The sequence below is a fragment of the Gekko japonicus genome, unplaced genomic scaffold (genome assembly GCF_001447785.1).
Source record: "Gekko japonicus isolate JY-2015 unplaced genomic scaffold, Gekko_japonicus_V1.1 scaffold64, whole genome shotgun sequence".
Lineage (NCBI taxonomy): Eukaryota > Metazoa > Chordata > Lepidosauria > Squamata > Gekkonidae > Gekko > Gekko japonicus.
In genome coordinates, this window is record NW_015170277.1 from 59,851 (window position 1) to 81,754 (window position 21,904).

The window sequence follows — 21,904 nt, forward strand, 5'->3', positions numbered from 1 at the left end:
TTCCATCATACCAGCATCTTATGCAGGGTGAGCTTGATGATTTTGCGGTACTGCAGGAAAGAACAGAGCCTGTGGTTTTAGGTTCAGAATTCAGCTTCAGGAATTTTAGCGTGTTTGAAAAGAGAATTCAGGTATCCCCCGTAGCTCTGTGGCTTGTAAACTAGCACAAAGAGCAGTTTTTTTAAAATGCAAAATTCGTTATTCTAATGGGAAAGATTGTAGACATCTGCATGCATAGTCTGCAGAATTAGTCTTCCCTTTAGGATGAATTATACAGAGTTCGGCACACAGGGACTTCTCAGAAGTGAGGGTAGCTTCCCGTGCCAGGACTGACACACAGCTAGATTTGTCCTGTAGCACCTTAGAGACCAAAGATTTTCAGAGTATAAGCTTTTGACAGTTAGAGCTCCCTTTGTTCTGATGAAGGGAGCTTGAACTCTTGAAAGCTCATACCATGAAAATCTTGTTGGTTTCTTAGATGCCACCGGACTAAAATCTAGCTGTTCTACTACAGTCCAGCATGGCACCCCTCTGGAGCAGTTACTGGGAATGCTAAGCCTGATATGTGCATTACTGCTCCTGTGCAGTAATAGCCAGAATTTCTTTCCTGGCATGGAAGAACCTGTTGATATCACCTGTGATCCCAAGCAAGTTTTTTTAATTAGAGCAAGCAAGAGGATAGTGTGATTTAAATCTAAGCTTTAGAGAAAACATACGTCTGATTGTAAGCTAAAATGAAGCGGGTGTAAGGGGGAGTTAATTTATGAGTAACACTGGATCCCAAATCCCGTGACCCATTTGCATCATACGGTTCACACAGAACTTTCTCGTAAGCTCTCTAGTCCATTGTGTTTGTTCAGTTCAGAAAAAGGGAAGTCCAGCTCCACTTTTCTCAGACAATGCAGATCTTCTTCCTCCCCCAAAATAGACAAGGAAGCCAGTTACGGGCAGGGGATTCTCAAGTGGCACACTGGAACTCCCGCATAGGCAAGGCCTGCTGTGCATGATCTTTGTGGTTCACTGAAAAATTGTGACGCAAGAATGACTGCTACCTTCCACAAATGCTGGAGAAGCTCTTCCATTAATCCACTGGGCATCAGTTGCATAAATCTGATTTTTAAAAAAAAATCTTTTTTTTAACATTTTCTGCCCTAACCTTCAGATTTCATTGATGATTTGCCTATTAATTTGCCTTGAGATGTTTCCTTTTCTTTTGCTTTCTTTTATTTAACATTGTTCATGTCTCACCCTGTTTTTCCCCCCTCCCTTCCCCTCATGTCTGCAATCAACTTCTTCATCCAATAAGGCCGGGCACAGAGTAAGTTTGTTCATCTTGGCCTCACGCTCACATGGGTGGTGGCAACTCTCTCAGTGGCGGTTAAAATGTTAAATCGCTATGGACTGAAGAACAAAGGCTTGCCATCTCCAAATACCTCTGTGTAGATTCTCATATTATTCATATTTGTGATTATTTTGCTTTAAAAGTGTGGTTGGTAAACTGAGTTCAGGAACTTTGGAGCTCCTCGTGTACATATCACTGGTTTCTCAATCAGCGACGTAACAACGGTAGACACACCTCCTTGGAAGACAGCTTGTCTACCCCGTTGGCCATGCCTTGAGGCACAGCTACAGGATATTCTCCAGGGCCCCTGTAGTGTGACAGTGAGGCTCAACAGGCCCAGCTAGGACTCTCCCTCAATGGTGTGTGTGAACACACACTTGAGCAGCTTCCCAGAATCCTGTACAACTTGCTGGAGCTTCTTAGGAAATAGGTTGTGGCAGAAGAGATGAGCTGCAGCTGGAGGGTCTGAAAATCCCTGAACCGAGCCCTGTGTGACGGAGGGACAAGACTTGAATCCTCCTGCTCCTCTAAGTGCCTGCAAAAGGCTGCTGCCAGATCTGCACAGCTGTAATGGCACTGTGACTGTGGCAGTCTGAAAGGGAGCAGGCTTGGAAGCCCTTGCAGTTGTACTCACATTGGGGGAGGGCCATGTCTCAGTAGCAGAGCATCTGCTTGGTATGTAGGAGGTCCTAGGTTCAATCCCTGGCTTCTCCAGTTAAAGGGCTCAGGTAGTTTGAAAGTCCTCTGTCTACACATCTGGAAAGCTGCTGGCAGTCTGAGTAGAAAATACTGAGCTTGCTGGACCAAGAGTCTGATTCAATATAAGGCAGCTTTGTGTGTGTGTGTGTGTCCTTTTATTGCCAAGGGGAGGGTAGTAAAGCCCTCGCTGTGGTTCCTGCCCTTGTGTTGTCTGTGAGTTTCTATGGGTGACGCATGCAAAGTCTCGCATGGTATAACTGCACCAGAGCAAAAACCCGGGCCCATAGACTTTCTACTGTAAAGGCATCCAGTTATTGTTGACTTCTGCGTGGTGATATGCTGAGAAAACAGCAAGGGGAAGGATGATTCCATTATCTTCCTCTTAGAAATGATAGCTCAAGGTCACGGCTCAGTGCCAGAACATCAGCTTGGTATGGAGAAGGTCCCCAGGTTCAGTCCCTGTCTCCACCTGTTTAAAGGATCAGGCAGCAGGTGATGTGAAGGACCCGAATCTGAGTCCAAGTCGACCAGAATGACTTCAGTGAGCCAACGGGGCTGACTCCCAACTACGGTAGCTTTGTGTGTTCAGGAATTGTTTAGATGAGTCCTCAGCATCACCAACTTGTTACAAGACACAACAGACAGCATCACCGTGTCCTGCCTAATGCTGTGGACAGGGTCAGGACACAAAGCTAAAGAATCAAGACACTGACGTGCCACTGGCTGGTACTGAAGAACTGGAGAGAAACATTTTAAAAAACAACTCCCCTGCAGCTTACTGAGGCTGCCTTGCGTGTAGGCATGAGACCTTTCAGCCCTGTGCTTGTAAATGGTGAAACTATGGAAAAGGGTATTGGAGCGCTGAAGGTTGGTATATTGAGCACGGAGAGTCTGAAGTGTTATCTTCTTTCCTTCCTAAGTTGGTGCTAGTGCTGGGAGACCTTCACATCCCTCACAGATGCAACAGCCTGCCAGCGAAGTTCAAGAAACTGCTTGTTCCAGGGAAGATCCAACACATCCTCTGCACTGGAAACCTTTGCACAAAGGAAAGCTACGACTACCTCAAGACCCTGGCTGGTGACGTCCATGTAGTTAGAGGGGACTTCGATGAGGTACTGTCATCTCTTGGGATTCTGGGTGGGAGAGGAGACACTGACTTGTCGCGCTCTTTCAGCTGCCCATGTGGCTGGGTTCTCTTTTGGGGTGGACAGGGGTTTCCTTCCGTTTGGGATAAGACGGTAGGACTGATCTTTCTCCACCTATAGTACCGTCGTGGTCAGCAGGGAGAGAAGGTAGCTTTTTGTTACAGCGTGGAAGAATGTGGCAGAGAACTGTACCTGTGTCAATTAACGTGTCTTTTGATTCTAGAATCTGAATTACCCTGAACAGAAGGTTGTAACTGTTGGGCAGTTCAAGATTGGGCTGATCCACGGCCACCAAGTCATTCCGTGGGGCGACGTGGCCAGCCTGGCGTTACTGCAAAGGCAGTTTGATGTGGACATCCTCATTTCAGGACACACACACAAATTTGAGGCATTTGAACATGAAAACAAGTTCTATATCAACCCTGGATCAGCAACAGGCGCCTACAGTGCTTTGGAGAAGTGAGTCCAACCCAATAAAATAAGCTATGGGGGAGGGGGGTGTTTGCCATAGTATGATCATCACTACAGTTTATATAGGCCAAAGTACTCATACTTGCTTATTGTGGTCAAGATGGGTAGCTGTGTTAGTCCGTAGCAGTAGGAAAGGGATTGCTGAAATGGCTTGCATCCAATGCTTGTTCTGGGTTACAAGGCTTTGCCGTTGTCACTGGGCAGCTGATCAGGGTCCAGTGAACATGTTATCTGTAGTCCCTAGTTCTAGAGCTTGTCTTCCATCCGGGAATATTTGCATAAGGCACTGCATGCAGTTAAGCTGAGCTGTTACGGCAAAGGCCGCTTTTAGAAAATTTGAAGTTTAGACAAAATGTTTTCAAATAACTTCCCTTCAGCAGGAGTGTTAAGTAGGCGAGGGCAGTAGTATCAGGCAGTTCAGAGGGGTTTGAGGTAAGCGGCAGGCTTATTTTAGAAACGTCCATGAATGTATTCCTGGAATATTTTTTATCAGCAAAAGTAATAAATGGTGCTATTCTCCTACTAGCACCTGGTATGTTCTCGCTATTAGGGATGGGCATGAACCTCGTCACGAACTTAATTTTTGTGATGGACATAGCTGGTTCGTGCCCATCCCTATCCACAACCCTCCACATGGTTTTCGGAGGGTTCTGGAGTTTGTGGTGGGAAGCAAGGGGGTGGGGGAGCGAAAAGAATGGCTGAAATGGTTTGCGTCCATTTCAGCTTAACAGTGGGGCTGGTGCACCCTCAGGCCGAAATAGATGCAAGCCATTTCAGTGATCCCTTTCACTCTCCCCCTGCTTTCAAGCGTTCCCTTTAAACGGCTTCTGCAAGCCACGCACGAGTGTAGGTGAAGTGGTGAGTTCACCCAGAAGTGGTGAGTTCACCCAGAAGTGGTGAGCTCACTGTTTGGACTTCACTTGCACATGGCGCTGCTTGCAAAAGCCATTTAAAGGGAATGTGTCCCCCCCCCCATTCTGCTGGTCTCGGGGAGCCGCCCCCAGCAGAAAGGAGGGAGGGAAGACCCACACACACACCGCATCCTGAACCTCATGAAATGAACCAGTTTCTTAAATGGGGAGGTTCGTGAAGGTTCGTGTGAACCCACAAACTGGGAGGAACCTCCATTTTCCCTGTTCGTGCCCATCCCTAGTTGTTGCTACTAGAGAATGTGTCTAATGGACTCATGCTCTAATAATCCTACAGATCGATCCTATGCCTTTTTACTGCAAAGCAAGCTCCAGTATGTTCAATCCTGCATCCACCGGAGTGTAGTTTTAAGTGTCTTACTCTTAGGATGCTATCAGAAAAAAAAAATGACTACCTTTTCCTTTATCCTCCAGCAACATCATTCCTTCCTTTGTGCTGATGGATATCCAGGCCTCCACAGTCGTTACTTACGTTTATCAGCTGATTGGCGACGATGTGAAAGTAGAAAGAATTGAGTACAAGAAATCTTAAAGCCAGCTACTCTTTGCTAGTTTATGTTTCAGTCTCCTTTTTCCTCTTGCAATATGCACTCAAAAGGTCTACAGTGTTTGCAGTATTGTTTTAGCATATGAAGCTAACCTTTCACTTGTTGTAGGCAGGTCAACAAGTACTTGGCATCTTAAAGTCTGTCTTGGCTTTCTTTGTTTTGACCGTAAGAAAAGGCTCAAGCTTGTAAATACTGTTTAAAATGCTTGGTAGAATTTCTTCTGCTTGCGTGAACTCTTCCCGATCTTGTAATAAATATTTGTTTAATTTGGCCAAGCTTTCATTATGATGTGAGCATATATGTTAAAAGTACACGCATAGAATGCTTTCTTACTTTTTTTACTTTATATATTTAATTGTACAAGAGTGAAAAAAAACCCAAAAACCATTTTGACCTGGCTGTACATCTTAATCCTTCCACAGGAACATCTGAAAGGGAAAAAAAGATTCAGTCTACCAGTTTTCTGTAAAAGTAACTGATGTATATGAAGTAGTCACTATACAGTACTGAAAAAGAATTGTATTTCAGGACTGATTTACTGGCAACACATTCACAATATAGCATAGGAAATCTAAAGGAAGATGTCCCCGTTACTTTCCAATGGGGCTTTCAAACGTATGTGGCATATTGATTAAAAAAAAGTTTACTACCTTTACAACATCCAATGATGACTGGTCTGATACAGGATTTCCGGATTCCTTAAGATATTCCTTTATTAGGACTGCTGCATCATCCATCCTGTGCAATTAAACACACAGACTGAAGACATCTTAACCTTGCACTGACTTTACCATATACCCACTTACCTAGATACCCAGTACTAAGCTGTGGAGTCTTGTGAGCAACGATTCTACTTCGTGAGCTACTGGCATTAAAGTTGTGAGCGAGCGATTTGGCTCCTGCATAAATGAGTTTGCTCTGGAGCCATCCATCCTGAGCTAAGACAAAAATGTTGAGCTAGCTCACACTAACTCAGCTTAGAGGGAACACTGCCCGGTACCTGTACCTTTGGGGTGGGGGACAGGAGGGGCCATGCTGTGCCTCTTCCAGGAGCACATTTGTTATTTTTGCCACAACTCAGTTCAGTTAAGAAGAAGAGGTTGGATTTATACACCCCCCCCTTCACTTGGAGTCTCAGAGCGGCTTACAATCTTCTTTCCCTTCCCCTCCCCACAACAGACATCCTGTGAGGTAGGTGGGGCTGAGAGAGCGCTGACAGAAGCTGCTCCTTTTCAAGAACAGCTCTTATCAGAACTACGGCTTGCCCAAGGTCATCCAGCAGCTGTGAGTGGAGGAGTGGGGAATCGGACCCGGTTCTCCCAGTTGAGAGTCCACACGCTTAACCACTACACCAAACTGGCTCTCACTTACATGAAAGATTCCGTGGGACTTGTTCCCTATTAAACTTCTAGATCGGCAGCTTTAAGCCCATTGATCTACACACTTTACTCGACGGTAGCAGTTGCTTTTCAGAGCAAGTCAGAGTTGGACTAAAATTAAGGCTTCTTAGGCTTGAGGAAGTGCTCCTCTCATGCGGGCTTGCTTGCCCTCTGAGGCAGCTTAGAAGTGCAAACATTAATGGCTTGGCCTGTTGATCACGGCTTCCTACAGGCCCTGCTTAATGAGGGGAAGCCACCTGTGTTTTCCCTTCTAGTGGCCAGTTTACTTCACTGTTACTCATTCAAATAGAGCTCCTTGGGTGGCCAGCAATGCGCCCTCTAAGCTGTGGAGTCTCGTGAGCAAAAACTCTACCTTGTGAGCGACTGGCATTAAAGCTGTGAGCGAGCAACTTGGCTGCTGCATCAAATTAGTTTGCTCTGGAGCCCTCCTCCCTGAGCTGAGACAAAAATCTGTGAGCTGGAGGCTAAAGAACTGTGAGCTGGCTCACACTAACTCAGCTTAGAGGGGAAAACAAGGTTGCACTTACCTGTAACTGTTGTTCATCGAGTGGTCTTCTGTGCAGGCACACATGGGATCTGCGCAGGCTGGCCTGCGCCGATCCCATGTGGGACTGCACAGAAGCCACGATGATGAACACTGGTTGCCGGGTCCCCCCTGGCCACCAGCGGGGGATGTGGGGTAGTGTTGCTAGATCCAGGTTGGGGAAATGGGAGATTTGAGGATGGAGCCTGGGGAAGCAAAGTACCCCAGTGCGGTAACAATGCCACGGAGACCACCCTCCAAAGCATCTGCTTGTCTCCAGGGGAACCGATCTCTCTAGACTGGAGGTGAGCTGTAATTCTGGGGGATCCCCAGGTCCCACCTGGAGGCCGGCCTCCCTAAACAGAGCTCATGTACAAACATACCGGAATTACGATTATCCAGCGAGTTCTGGTGGTTTCATTTGGTCTGCGAGGGCTGCTGAGCCGTGGGGTGTTACAGGCATCCGCTAAAGCAGCTCTCAGTTTTGACTGTTCAACCAAGCCCTGGCCTGGGTGGCCCGGGCGCGCCCAGTCTCATCAGATCCCAGAAGCTAAGCAGGGTTAGTCCAGGTGAGTGCTTGGATGGGGGAATCACCAAGGGAGTCCACCAGGGCTGCTTGGCAGAGGCAGGCGGTGGCAAATAATCTCCGATTGTCTCTGGCCTTGAAAACCCGACCAGGTCTCGAGCTGAGGGCAACTTGACGCCGCTTCCCACCCCCCGTCCAAGCAAGCCCGTGACAACTTCGGTCATGCGGCAGTGGAGAGAACACCTGTCTCCCTCCATCCTTCCACAGGAAATAAATAGAGAAAAGCAAGCTCTGGGAACTCTGCATTAACCTACCTGTTCTCATCGGCCAGGTATTTTACCAGCCCTTTCAGTCTGTCAGCCCCCATCTCTTGTAGCTTCAGGTAAGGAAGGTACTCTGTGCCCACAAAGCATTTGCCTTTCATCGCGGACTCTAGAACCAAATATCTGATCTGCAAAAGGGCAGAATTATTATTCTGGTTGTGCCCGCTATAGACACTGGCAGAGCTGGGAGGGAGGGGATATGCAAAGCGACGTACCTCAGGAGCAAAGCAAGCTAGTCCGCGGTGGCCCGTGTGCTCCTTGATTTGGTGCAGGATCTTCTCCGGCTGGTGAGAGGCCAAAAAGCCCTGCTCAAAACCGGAAAAGAAGCGCAGGAAGAATCAGTTTTGTGTAGGCTTTCAAATCATTAGAGGAAAGGCTGAAGCTTTCTTGGAGACGACAGCCACGAGCCTGTGTCACTAAATCTCACATTTCAAACATTTAAGCCACATTAATCCACTAAGAAAAAAGTTCAGGGCAGCTTAGACCAAAGTTACTGTGGTGTAGGTTTCGGTGGGCTACAGTCCCCTTGACCACATCTGTGGTCTTCTGAAATATATATATTTACATGGCAGTGGGGGCAGCTGGTCAAGGAAATGCACGAGCAAGGAGGGATGTCATTTCTACAGAAATTACCCATTATTTAAAATGTCTCATTTGGGCAGATGTGACCCATTCCCAGCCAAAGGGCAATGAGTGATGAGACAGCATTGCAATAAAATAGTCAGTATATCAAGCAGTTTGAATGAGAAGACCATCACAGTTCCAAGTGAGCAAACAGCATCAAATGTGCACTAATGCATTCTAGCTTCATGGCTTCACCAGCTGGTTAAAGAAGGTATCAGCTGCTGAATAACGAGGGATGGGGGACAGGAACCATTGCACTCACTTCAATCTGTTGATCTCTCTTCTCCGGCTGAGGGATCAGCCAGAGACACCCCAAAGACAGAGCCAGCAGCTGTGACGCCATGAACTTTTTTGCAATCGCAATTACATCTAGATGACCCACGACAGGACACCTGGGAGGCATTTATTGATGGAAGGGGGGGGGGGAGAGAAATCAGAATTAGCCCTGCTTCTATATGCCAACAGCCCTGCTTCTATATGCCCTGTTCAAGTTTTCCTTCACACAGGAGGTATTCTTTACTTCGGTCGGGGTCACAACACCGCCTAGTGACCCCGGGCCCTAAGGAGGCCAGGCTTGTTGCCACAAAGGCCAGGTTCTTTTCGGTGGTGGCTTCTATCTGGTGGAATGAGCTCCCGGAGGAGAATCAGGGCCCTGCAGGACCTATTACAGTTCCGCAGGGTCTGTAAGACGGAGCTCTTCCACTAGGCTTCCGAATAGGAGCCGCCGCCGCCGCCACTACCACCAACGGGCGATTGCAGAGCAGTACCGCCAGGTTGGCCTGACTGGCCACCGAACATCGTGGCCCACGGCACCCCTCTCATCGACCCCAATGTGATGTACAATAGGGAGTGAGCATACTAGCCTCGATGGATCCTGGGAGTTTGTCCACAGTGTTAAACTGTTTTAACTGTATTTTTATTGCACTGTGTGCCTTAATTGTTTTAAATTGTGGTGTTGTAATACACCTCTGTGTTTTGTAAGCCGCCCTGAGCCCGCGTGCGGGGAGGGCAAGGTATAAATGAAATAAAATAAATAAAAATAAAATAAATACTTACTGTAGTAGAGCTTCAAAAGATGCACAACATGCCTCCCGTTCACTAGGACTCGGTGGACATGAAACTTTAAAACAAAAGCACGGAAGACTCACAGGTCAAAGATTTCTTCACAAGCTGCATTCCATAGGTCAAATCTCTTGCAGTACTGCAGCGTTTCTGTAGCTCTGGCTATATAGTAAAGGTAAAGGTCTCCCTTGCTTGAAAGCCAGTCGAATCCGACTCTAGGGTTGTGGTGCTCATCTCCGTGTCAAAGCCGAAGAGCCAGCGCTGTCCAAAGACGTTTCCGTGGTCATGTGGTCGGCATGACTAGACGCCAAGGCGCATGGAACGCTGTTCCCTTCCCACCAAAGTGGTACCCATTTATCTACTTGCAATTTCTTGCTTTCGAACTGCTAGGTTGGCAGGAGCTGGAACTAGAGACGAGAGCTCACTCCATCATGCGGCACACTCGGGTCTCGAACTGCTGAACTACTGACCTTCCACAGCCTGCAGTTCAGCGTCTTAACCACTTGAGCCACCGCAGCTCCTATATAGCTAGCTATATAGCGCACCTCTAAATTCGTCCCGTTTCCCATGGAATGTGCACACACAAACCTACTTATAACGTATAACAGTATCGTACAATGACTTTAAAAAACAGAGTAAAATTAAACAAAAAACAAACCTGAATGAAATGGTGCGAGAATGACGTTCTGCCAAGCTCGGCTGAAGTTTGGAATCTGAAAAAAATTAAACGCTTCTTAAAATTGCTGGAGTTTTAAAGGTACTGCTTGTGGCGTTTGAACCCTGCCGAGGCTTTTCCGTTGGCAGATCCATTCGTCAAGTTAAAAGTCTGGTTGTTGCACATGAACAGAGGAGGCTGCCTCATACTGGGTCAGAGACACAGTCAGAAGAAGGACTTTCCCAACATGTGCTGTTCGAGACCCTTTAACAAGAGATGCCAGTATGGAACCTTCCACATGCAAAGTTTTTGGTTCCATACGGGAGGACAGAGAGGTAAAAGTCATGTAAGTATAAACAAACATTGGGCCACAAACTCTGCAATCTCATAGCATCCTGCGCGACTCCGTTGACCGTGGTGTTCAGGATCGTGCATTTGGACTGCAGCACCTGTGCCGAACCACCACCTGAGCTCGCAGCCACTTTGCCGTGGCTATAATAAACCAAGGCACTAAGGTTCATGGCAGGGCTCGCTTCACCCCACCCTCATATCATCTAATGAAGTTTCTATCCCTAGCAGCCTTACTGTTCACTACTGCCTCTGAAGAAGTGTTCGTGCACATGAAAGCGGATACCTAGAATTACATTTTCTTGATCCTAAAGGTGCCCACTGGACTGAAACTTTGTTCTATTCACTGTGGAGCTCGGCTGGCTCCCAAAGTAGTTCACAGTTCCAACCCGTCACGTCATTCAAATAAGCAATGACGACTTATTTGCAGCTTCCGGTGCTTGCAGGGCTCCGAGTCTTGGAATACCAGAGTGGTGTTGTTTTAGGGAACGTGAGAGCCTTTTCTCTCTGCTGAAGAGAGGGGGCACTTCTGCCATTGATGCACTGGAGGAGAGGAGCACAGAGCCGGAGGATGTTGCAGATGCAAGAGGGTTCAGTTCTAATCCTCTCCCCACCCTTCTGCTAACAGGCATCCTGCTGCTGCTCTTTACCAGCTTCCCTAGAGGTGGATTGTCACGAGTGGGCCTGGGCTTCCTTAATTCAGGCCAAGCTAACGACTGGTGGCTGCGGACTCTAATTTGGGAGAACCGGGTTTGATTCCCCACTCCTCCACATGCAGCTGTTGGTGCGACCTTGGGTCAGTCACAAGTTCTTTCAGAGCTGTTCTCTCAAGGACAGTTCTCGAGAGAGCTCTCTCAGCCCCAGCTACAACACAAGGTGTCTGTTGTGGGGAGGGGAAGGGAAAGGAGATTGTAAGCCGCTTTGAGACTCCTTTGGGTAGCAAAGGGTGGGTATAAATCCAATCTCTTCTCCTCTTCTTCCTGCCTTCAGTCACTCTCTTTCCTAACAGCAGCATGGTGGCTTGGAGGGGAGATTGGAGTGGACTTTGTGAGCTGGTGGCTGTAACTACTCTTTCTTGTCTCTCTTTGATGGTAAATCAGACTGAGTGAGTGAATGAGGATGGAGATCTTCTGGCGAACAGAGAACTGCCTTTTGTAACATTTTGTGGTATTTCCATGGAAAGACCTGGATTTCGTTCCGGCAACACTTCGGCAGCTCATGAGACTGCAGCTAAAGGGAACGGCTGCAATTGGGCTACTAGACTTAAAAATTAGTATCTGTAGTGCATTTGGGTGGGGAGCATTGATGGCGAAGATGTATGTTTTACTCTACTAGAGTAACAGCCTCATCTGTTCATGTGAAACGGCTTACCAAAAAGAAGCTAGCACAACATTTAGCGCTTTTCAAGAAGTACAAGTTTGGTTCTGGGGAAGAAAACATCACGCACCTGAAATAACGAAGGGATCCCCGTAATCGCTATCAACACTTTCCTCAAATAATCAATCTGGAAAAAAATATATTGTTTTGTAACAAAATATGTTACAGGCATGCAATTCCAACTATTATTTTAGTAAATTCTTGGGAGTGGGCACTGAGTGGAGCTTGAGAGGCTCATTTAGGAAAGAGCTGGCAGAGTCACACCCCTCCTCCCAAGCGGTGACTAGAAAACCCTTCTTGCAAGCAGGCCAGTTGCTTTGGCGGGGAGGGGGGCATGAGAGAGGGGGGAAAGACAAAGAGCATCGCAAGCAAAATATGAGTCTCCAGCAGTGTTCCCTCTAAGCTGAGTTAGGGTGAGCCAGCTCATAGTTTTTTAGCCTCCGGCCCACATTTTTTCGCCTTCGCTCAGGAAGGGATGGCTCCAGAGCAAACTAATTTGCACAGTAGCCAAATTGCTTGCTCACAACTTTACTGCTGGTAGCTCACAAAGCAGAATTTTTGCTCATAAGACTCCACAGCTTAGAGGGAACATTGGTCTCCAGTTGTTAAGAGCAGGCATCGTTTTTAAACGAGGATGTTGTCAGAATCGGACCCTTGTCTGGTTATTGGGTCATGTCATATACGGTTGAGGCTCTCTGCTGTACATAGCTTTGCTTTGCTAAATGTTATTACTGCTGGATCAGCTATTCTCTCCCCGCATGTAGTTCCTAAGTGTCATGTAGCACCTGCTGGCATTGCATCAATCTATTCACAAGGATCCTCCTCTGACATTCCTAAGGGAGGAGTGATTGAGACATGTCTGTGTGAACTGTTAGATTAGCTGCGCTTTGTAACCCTGTGAAAGGAAGCCTCCTCCGTAAAGGCTGGAGAGAACCTCGCTGTTTCTAATTCTCATGGCCTTCGGGAGAGTATCAAATGATAAACATTCTCACCATTTCAACTGTACTATATTAACCTGTCTAAATGCTATGTAATCATGACGTATGAATGAGGGCTGGACCAAAGGTCTCGTAGTTTCCTACTTTGTAATACCTTTCAGTTCTGTCAAAGGAGTTCAACTTTAATGCAACTTTCCTGACTTTCCAAATAAAGCCTGTTAAAGGACTTATTGCGTCTGAGAGCTACTGTACGAGCTGACAGGTGTGTTTTTTTTAATAGACCAGGCATTTTTTAAAAATAAAGCAGTTCTACTGGCCCATGTGAAAGTTAGCAGATCTTTAATCAGGGACAGATGCCAATCCCATGATAATTATAAACCTTCTAAGATCTGTGTAGTACTCCATATATAATATTATATACATTTTGACAAGAGATGGTACTATTCTCTCATTAGATGATGCTAGGACTTGAGGTTTTTCCCCTTTCGATTGGTCTGCTGGACGAAATCTACACCCCTGTCATTCAGAAGCACAATGCAAAGCCCCAGCCCAGCCAGAGAAAAGACTCACCATGTTGAAATCGAGCAGCTTTTGCAGCAGACCGTTCCACAGCTGAGCGTCCCACACCTGATATTCCAAACTCAGCTCAGTCACTAGTTTCACTGCCTAGAAACAAAGATGAAACAATGAACATCTTATTAGCACCACGTCTGCCACTTTGAATCTGGCCTGGATCTTTGGAGGCTCTCACACACGTGGCCACATCCCTACCACCCATCTGCAGTTGTTCCACCCATGGCAGAAACATGCCATTTCCAGGGGCCACAGACTGCAGCTGTGCTTGGACCAGGGCGCCGCAAGCAGCGGTTCATGCACACTTATTTGTTGACCATCTCCAGCGCCATTACCCTGGGGTCATGACTATGGTTTTTCCACAATCCTTTGACCACGCCTTCCTTGGGAGCCTTGTGGAATGATTCGTAGGTGTATGGAATGTTGAGGATTTCAAATTCAGAAAGGTAAATTAAGGTTTTCAGGAAAATCCTGTTTAAAAGGGAAAAAAGGGGGGAGGAAGGAATTTGTGGTTACTACAGCATTGGAACAAGAAATCCCATGATTCAGGACAGACGAAAGGAAATACTTCTTTACACAGAGAATGAATAAAATGTGGAATTCACTGGCAGGGGATGTAGTGATGGCCACAGGAATAAAAAAAGCTTTAAAAGGGGATTAGATAGATTCATGGAGGATAAGGTCTATCAGTGGCTACTAGCTGTGGCGACTGAGGGGAACCTCCACATTCAGAGGCACTAAGCCTCTGAATCCCAGGGCTAGGAGGCAACATCAGGAGAAGGCCTCGGCCTCTCTGTCCTGTTGTTGGCCCTCTAGAGGAACTGGCTGGCCACTGTGTGAGACCAGATTCTGGACTAGATGGACAACTGGTCTGCTCCAGCAGGGCTTTCCTGATGTTCTTACGTTCTTAACTGAAGTTAATTTACTGCAAATGGTCTAGATCTGCGTGCTGCCAAGAGAACCACTACATTTCTCCCAGGGGACAAAAACAAATAATCCAGAAATCCCTCATGCTACAAGCAGACTAAATTATTCTCAGTGATCTCAAGAGAGCAGAATAGCAAAAACCTAGCAGCACTCTCATAGTGCAGATAATACGCCTACGTGAATGGTGGATGCAGCCTTTAGGTGGTGAGATCAACCACAGCTTCAGTTTATTAAATGAGCGGAAGACCAATTTCAGTCAGCAAGGCCAAACTATATTGTGGGGGGTTCAAATGCCACAATAAGCAGAACTGTTCATCATTACTACCCTGACCCAGGCAGGAGCTAGAGGAGTGAAGCAAATCTCTGCACAGGTGATGTCCAACTGGATGAGGAATTGAGAGCACAAATGAGTCCTGCTAGCTAGCACAATCTCACCCTCCCGCAATAGAGCACTTGGAGTAGGGGGAACTCCAGACTCACCCCCCCCCCCAAATCCGTGGCACTCTCTAGAATCAAACTCAGCACCTACCAGGCCTACTGGGGCCACAAATGTACTGGTCCTTTAAGAGTCAGCCAGCCAAGGACAGGCAGCCACCTGACAATCAGCTGTCCAGCAGCTCCAGCCTCCAATGGGAAAAGGGGCGCTTGCTCCAAAGACCACTATTGGTCCCTTGTGGGTTGAGCCACGCCCCCAGAGGGCTTCTGGGCAGGGGGAAATCACTAGGCACACCCCAGGTATGGCTACAGCCTTCAAAAGGTTCGAGGAAGCCGAAAAGGACACAGCAGCTCTAGCTCCCGGCTCAGAAGGAGAGGAAGAGGGATAGGGCGCTGCTTAACCCCCACTCCTCCATCTGAGGAGGCTTTGTACAAGTTGGACCCTGGTTCATGACCAGTGTTCCCTATAAGCTGAGTCAGTGTGAGCTAGCTCACAGTTTTTTAGCCTCCAGCTCACACATTTTTATCTTCGCTCGGGAAGAATGCTAATTTACGCAGGAGCCAAATTGCTCGCTCACAACTTACATGCCAGTAGCTCACAAAGTAGAATTTTTGCTCACAAGACTCCACAGCTTAGAGGGAGAATTGTTCATGACCTCCATGGTGCAGGATTTGAGAGACACTTAAAATCTCAGCTGAGGAGCTGTTTGGGAGGGAGAGCTGGATCTTAGCCTCTTGGGCTCCTTGTTGCTCCACCTGCACAGTGCCGGACTGGAACCATTACATTCTGTTATGTTCAGCCAAGCTTTGTCATTACTGGATATTTTCTGCATTGTCTACACTGAGAGGAGGATACAAGGCCCAACTTACCTTACTGCCTCAATGGGCTTTTTGAAGAGCAATTCGACCGTAGAACTGTCAGCCAAGTAGATCAGGCACTTGAGGGCTATGCTTCTGTGAGCAAACGTCAGCTGGTGTACCCCAATAGGCTGAGAGGGGAAACAGGGTGGTGGTGGGAATGAGAGACATCTTCACGCCTAGCCACTCACAAAGCACACTGTTGTTAACTTGGGTTGTTCAGATTGATGTAAAGTTGAAAAACAGGTGCTGTCCTGGACACTTGGTAAAATGCTCCAAGAATCAGGATGAAGAAGGAGGAGGAGATTGGATTTATACCCCGGCCCTTCACTACGCAAAGGAGTCTCAGAGCAGTTTACAATCTCCTTTCTCTTCCCCTTCCCACAACAGACACCCTGTGAGGTAGGTGGGGCTGAGAGAGCTCTCTCGAGAACTGCCTTTGAGAGAACAGCTCTGAAAGAACTTATGACTGACCCAAGGTCACATGGGTTAAGCTGACACTAAATATTATAAACATACAAAATGTATTCAGGTGTACACATTTTTTTAAAAAACCTAGACTCATTAAAAATATTCACATTCAGACATGAAAAATTTTTCAACATACATACATAGATGGGTTAGTGCTGTGCAACTGAACCAAACGCGTTTCGGCCCCAAAGGGCCTTCCTCAGTGGTCACAATCCAAAATACAAACTTGACATACATTCAAAAAAAGTTTTTTAACATCAGATGTTAAGTACATATGCAATATAAGGCCAGATGTTGTATCCTTGTATATTTATATGTATATTATTGTTGTATATGATAGGCCTCAGGTATAGCCAATTAAAGTCCACCAATACTTCTGGTAGCATAGATTTGCGTGAGTAGAATGTATGTCACTCCATCCTGTACAGAATACAACAATTGGATTGTGACCACTGAGGAAGGCCCTTTGGGGCCGGAACACGTTTGGTTCAGTTGCACAGCACTAACCCATCTATGTATGTTGAAAAAAATTTCATGTCTGAATGTGAATATTTTTAATGAGTCTAGGTTTTTTTTAAAATGTGTACACCTGAATAAATTTTGTATGTTTATAATATTTAGTGTCAGCTTAACCCTTGTGGATTCATAGCAGCTTTTTGGGTTTAGTTTTCTCCCCCCCCCCCTTTTTTCCCTTTTCCCTCCACCCCCCCTTTTTTTGTTTGACCCAAGGTCACACCAGCAGCTGCATGTGGAGGAATCAAATCCGGTTTGCCCATATTAGACTCAGCGCTCCTGACCACTACACCAAACTGGCTCCTAGAAGAGCTGGTTTTTAGCCCCCCACCTTTTCTCTACTGTAAGGAGTCTCAGTGCAGCTCACAGTCGCCTTTCTCTCCCCACAACAGGCACCCTGTGAGGCAGGTGGGGCTGAGAGAGTTCTGAGAGAACCGTGACTGGCCTGAGGTCACCCATCAGGCTTCACATGGAGGAGGAGTGGGGAATCAAACCTGGTTCTCCAGGTAAGTGTCTGCCACTCTGAACCACTACACCACCCTGGGTAGCTTTCAAAAGACAAAATGCAGCATTGTTCAGAATCAGAAGACTGAGGAGTCTGCATTGTTGTAAGGCTAGAAAGCAATTTTCTTCCTTTGCAAAAGACACCCACCCCAAATATACATAGGCTGGTCGGGCATTTCAAATCTACTCCCCCCAGCCTCACCCCGGCAAACCCGCTTTGGAGCAGACACAAGTTTTAGAAGCCGTGAATATAGTGGTGGTTGCAGACAGCCTGCCTTGTCCAAAAGGAGAAAAAGGGGAAGTGTCACGAGCCAGTCCTAGCTCCTGGGTGCATGTCCCCAGAATCCTGTCCTCATCGAGTCCAAATTACAGTGCAAGCTTAGGACAAAGAACGTCTTATTGCAGACCATTATGCACTCCAGACGTGATCCTTGATCATTCAAAGCAAAAAACAAAAAATGCTACCGAAGCAGTAAAGTACAGAGGACTGGTACAACAAAGTATCCTCCAAAAAGTCTTCACCCTACATCTATGTAAAAAACAAACAAGCAAAAATCAGACCACCAACTTACAGATGTTGTAGACACTGCACATTCGTAAAGGATCCTGAATCCTTTATCTGCTGGCTGCAGCTGCAGGACATACACAAGTCTGTAAAAAAAAAAAGATTCCCCCCCCTCTTTTGATGCAAACTTTCTGTTGTAGTGGAGCAGTGCAATTTTATTCTATATGTAAAGCTGCCCCTTTGATTCTGCCATACGTATATATAGAAACAAGTAACTGCTGGTAGAAGAGAACTTTAAGGAAATGGAGACATGACAAACCAGCAAAGTATTAAGGGTTTTCTCCTCGTCTCCTGTGTGCCCTCCCCAATGTTTGCTTAGGATTTTCACTTTTCCTAGAGCCAAGGTAAAATGTTCTTACCACTTCTACAGTGGGTGGTAGGTGTAATTTGTCAGCAGTTAGAATTCACAAAGGAGAAAAACTCCAGTGTGTTATCAGCAAGCAGTCTGGTATAGTACATGCCCTTTCTCTATGTATTTTCTTTCCATCCTTAATTTCAGCTCTCCCTCTTCCGCCCTCCCTACTTGACACACGGATGCATACTGTAGGAGCAGAGGGGACTGTCTTTCTGCGCCTTGTTCTTTGACCTGCTGACCGCTAAGCAACCTTATCTCAGTCAAGGGTCTGTTCCATCCCAATCTCCCATGAAGTATGTGTAGAAGAAGAAGAGATTGGATTTATACCCTGCCCTTCACTCGGAGTCTCAGAGCAGCTTACAAACTCCTTTCCCTTCCCCTCCCCACAACAGACACCCTGGGAGGTAGGTGGTGCTGAGAGAGCTCTGACAGAAAGTGCTCTTTTTCTACAACAGCTCTTGACAGAACTACGGCTTGCCCAAGGTCATCGAGCCACGTGCAAGTGGAGGAGTGGGGAATCAAACCCGGTTCTCCCAGATTAGAGCCTGTGCCCTTAACCACTACACCAAACTGGTGTATGTTTTCATTTTCTCCCTAAAAGGAATGCAAGATGTACTCTGAAAGGAGGGTAGAAGTGAATTATGTTTAAGGACAGAATTGGTGAACTTTCTTTTGGAATTCTAGACCCTGAGCTTTTGTCTGTTTTATCCTATAAAAGAAGAGCTTTGAACCTTGTTCAGAATACCAGCTTGTTAGTGAGGCTTGTTGGCTCTGACTAGCTCGCATCAGAATGATCGTCCTAATAAAATTCCATGCTTTGCCAGCCTAAAGCTTTGAGTGCCTATTTTGTCACCCAGATAGCCTCAGAAGAGGGGGAACTTGCAAAGCTCCCTTAACACATATACCACATCAGCTTATAAACTCAAGGAAGAGGCAGTGGGCCAAAAGACTTACTTTCGATGAAAAGATCCCAGGTACCAAGGCAGAGGGAAGGTCTTTCTCGGCCCACCACACTGGAGAGCTGGTGGCAGCAGTTTGCACGTGGCATCAGAGCACAAAAACAAAGTGGCAGAACAGAGCCTTGCATCAGCAAACAAAGACCTACCTCTTGAAGGCTTCGTCTTCTGTCTTCTCAACCATCTCTGAAGTTCTCTTCTTTAAAAGAGAAAAAGAAATACAGATTCCCAAGTTTGAAACGCTACTCTTCAAGTCAGCTCAAAGGCTAGAGTTTTGTTGGGCCACTAGATTTGGGTACTGCTTCAAATCAGTGGGTTGTGGGTTTTATTTTTGTTTTGGGGGGGGGGGGAGGCATTTGACTCATAAGGCCGGGGTGGGGGGAGGCGGCATGGAAGGAGAGGTATTTCGAGTCTGCAAGCGGTGGTCTTCGGAAAGACCCCGTCCCCTACAAAGTGCCCTCTTTGCGCCTCAGCAGTCGAGTCGTTCAACAGGATAAAAAGCAATGATCATAATGCCCCCGTATAAATCGATGGTGTGGCCTCACTTGGAGTACTGTGTATCCTTCTGGTCACCACACCTCAAAAAGGATATTATAGCATTGGAAAAAGTGCAGAAGAGGGCAACTAGAATGATCAAAGGGTTGGAACACTTTCCCTGTGAAGAAAGGTTAAAGCGTTTGGGGCTCTTTAGCTTGGAGAAACGACGGCTGAGGGGTGACATGATCGAGGTTTATAAGATTATGCATGGGATAAAGCAGGTCGAGAAAGAAGTACTTTTCTCCCTTTCTCACAATACAAGAACTCGTGGGCACTCCATGAAATTGCTGAGCAGTCGGGTTAGAACAGACGAAAGGAAGTCCTTCTTCACCCAAAGAGTGATGAACACATGGAATTCACTGCCAAGGGAGGTGGTGGCGGCTACAAGCATGGACGGCTTCAAGAGGGAATTGGATAAACCTATGGAGCAGAGGTCCATCAGGGGGTATTAGCCACAAGGTATACATAGGAACTCTCAGTATGGGGTACGTGATGCCCTGTATTCTTGGTGCTTGGGGGGGGGGCAACAGGGGGAGGGGCTTCTAGTGTCCTGGCCACGCTGCTGGACCTCCTGATGCCACCTGGTGTTTTTGGCCACTATGTGACAGAGTGTTGGACTGTATGGGCCATTGGCCTGATCCAACATTGGCTTCTCTTATGTTCTTATGTTCAAGAGGTCCTACTTCAAGTCAGAACGTGAAGCAGTATCTACAAGGGACTCCCCCCCCCCCCTTTGGCAGTACCTACAACAACATTTGTCGATTTGGGGCTGTGGCCTAGCAGCACAGCCCCTGCTCTAAATGCAGAAAGTCCCAGACTCAATCCCTGGCTCTTCCAGTTATTGGCTCTTCCAGTTACAGGCTCTCAGGGGCCAGAGGAAGAAGGCCTTTTCTGCCTGAGACCCTGGGTAGTAACCAATCAGAGCAGAGAATATTGAGCTACATGGACCAATAGTCTGAGCCGATATAAGGCAGCCTCCTATGTTCTAACAGAATTGGCTTGAGGAAACGCACTTACGTCTGTGGGTGCTTCGTCTGAACACAGCCATTTTTCCAGCAGTGTGTCCCAAATCTTCTTCATATCCAGATTGTTAATTTTGGCTATTTCTTTTGCAGCGGCATGAATATCTGTGCAGAAGCAGAGACAGTGCACACAGGGAGCACCACATCCTTTCTCCCGCCTCCACACACCCCCTTTGAGATTGTGTGCATGTCAAGTGCCATCAAATCACTTCCAAATTATGGTGACCTGATGAATTAATCGCCTCTAAAACGTCCTCCATTAATAGCCTCGCTCAGGTCTTGCAAACCGAGGGCCTTTGTGGCTTCCTTGATTGAGTCCCTCCATCTCATGTTGGACCTTCCTCTTTTCCTGTTGCCTTCAACCGTTCCTAGGATGATGGTCTTTTCCAGTGACTCTGACCAAAGCACAAGAGCCTCATTTGAAATTGCCCTGAGTGCCTGAGCATTTCTGCAGAGTGATCATTTGGGGATCTGTTATATGGGTTTTCTCACATGAAGAAAATCAGAGACTAAGGCAGACCAGTGTGGGATAGGAGGTGGAGGAGGAGGAGATTGGATTTATACCCTGCCCTTCACTCAAAGTCTCAGAGCGGCTTACAAATGCCTTTCACTTCCCCTCCCCACAACAGACACCCTGTGAGGTAGGCGGGGCTGAGGCGGGGCTGAGGCGGGGCTGAGAGAGCTCTGACAGAAACGGCTCTTTTCAAGGACAGCTCTGACAGAACTATGGCTTGCCCAAGGTCATCCACCAGCTGTGAGTGGAGGAGTGCGGAATCAAACTCGGTTCTCCCAGATTAGAGTCCGCGCACTTAACCACGACACCAAACTGGATATGCAGCATGCAGAAGTGATTTCCCACCACATGCACATTCGGTTTTGTTTTGGGAAAGACACATACCATGACGCTTCCCGGTGACTGCTACACTGCCAAACAAGAACCGCAGGTAGAAGCTATGTGAATGTGTTTTTTGAAGCTTCCTATGCTGGTCACACTATGTGAAGACGAGTGTTACTGGGAAAGACCATCATGCTAGGAGAAGCTGAAAGCAGCAGGAGAAGAGGAAGACCCAACATGAAGTGGACTGACTCAAGAAAGGAAGACACAGACTTCAGTCTGCAAGAACCAAGCAAGGATGAAGAAGAAGAGTTGGGTTTTATACCCTGATTTTCTCTACCCGAAGAAGCCTCAAAGTGGCTTACAATCGCCTTCCCTGCCTCTCCCCACAACAGGCACCTGGTGAGGTAGGTGGGGCTGAGAGAGTTCTAAGAGAGCTGTGA

At 47.0% G+C, this 21,904-nt stretch overlaps 2 protein-coding genes across 3 annotated transcripts in view; one reads left to right on the plus strand and one right to left on the minus strand.

Moving 5' to 3' along the window:
- VPS29 (VPS29 retromer complex component) overlaps nucleotides 1–5,420 on the plus strand; it is a 6,681-nt gene extending 1,261 nt beyond the window's left edge. The window contains exons 2-5 of one of the 2 annotated variants that reach the window (XM_015417652.1): nucleotides 1,307–1,318; nucleotides 2,962–3,153; nucleotides 3,410–3,645; nucleotides 5,001–5,420. In XM_015417652.1, the coding sequence (XP_015273138.1) occupies nucleotides 1,307–1,318; nucleotides 2,962–3,153; nucleotides 3,410–3,645; nucleotides 5,001–5,118 (558 nt within the window). In that variant the 3' untranslated portion in view covers nucleotides 5,119–5,420. The remainder of the gene's footprint in view (nucleotides 1–1,306; nucleotides 1,319–2,961; nucleotides 3,154–3,409; nucleotides 3,646–5,000) is intronic. The other variant, XM_015417653.1, reaches the window with a different exon arrangement.
- Nucleotides 5,421–5,595: 175 nt separating this feature from the next.
- KNTC1 (kinetochore associated 1) overlaps nucleotides 5,596–21,904 on the minus strand; it is a 72,678-nt gene continuing 56,369 nt past the window's right edge. The window contains exons 50-62 of the mRNA XM_015417642.1: nucleotides 20,622–20,731; nucleotides 19,217–19,266; nucleotides 17,764–17,842; nucleotides 15,716–15,834; nucleotides 13,819–13,954; nucleotides 13,481–13,576; nucleotides 12,043–12,099; nucleotides 10,251–10,305; nucleotides 9,587–9,650; nucleotides 8,793–8,922; nucleotides 8,122–8,211; nucleotides 7,898–8,034; nucleotides 5,596–5,872 (exon numbers count right to left, since the gene is read on the minus strand). Of these exons, the coding sequence (XP_015273128.1) occupies nucleotides 5,725–5,872; nucleotides 7,898–8,034; nucleotides 8,122–8,211; nucleotides 8,793–8,922; nucleotides 9,587–9,650; nucleotides 10,251–10,305; nucleotides 12,043–12,099; nucleotides 13,481–13,576; nucleotides 13,819–13,954; nucleotides 15,716–15,834; nucleotides 17,764–17,842; nucleotides 19,217–19,266; nucleotides 20,622–20,731 (1,271 nt within the window). The 3' untranslated portion in view covers nucleotides 5,596–5,724. The remainder of the gene's footprint in view (nucleotides 5,873–7,897; nucleotides 8,035–8,121; nucleotides 8,212–8,792; nucleotides 8,923–9,586; nucleotides 9,651–10,250; nucleotides 10,306–12,042; nucleotides 12,100–13,480; nucleotides 13,577–13,818; nucleotides 13,955–15,715; nucleotides 15,835–17,763; nucleotides 17,843–19,216; nucleotides 19,267–20,621; nucleotides 20,732–21,904) is intronic.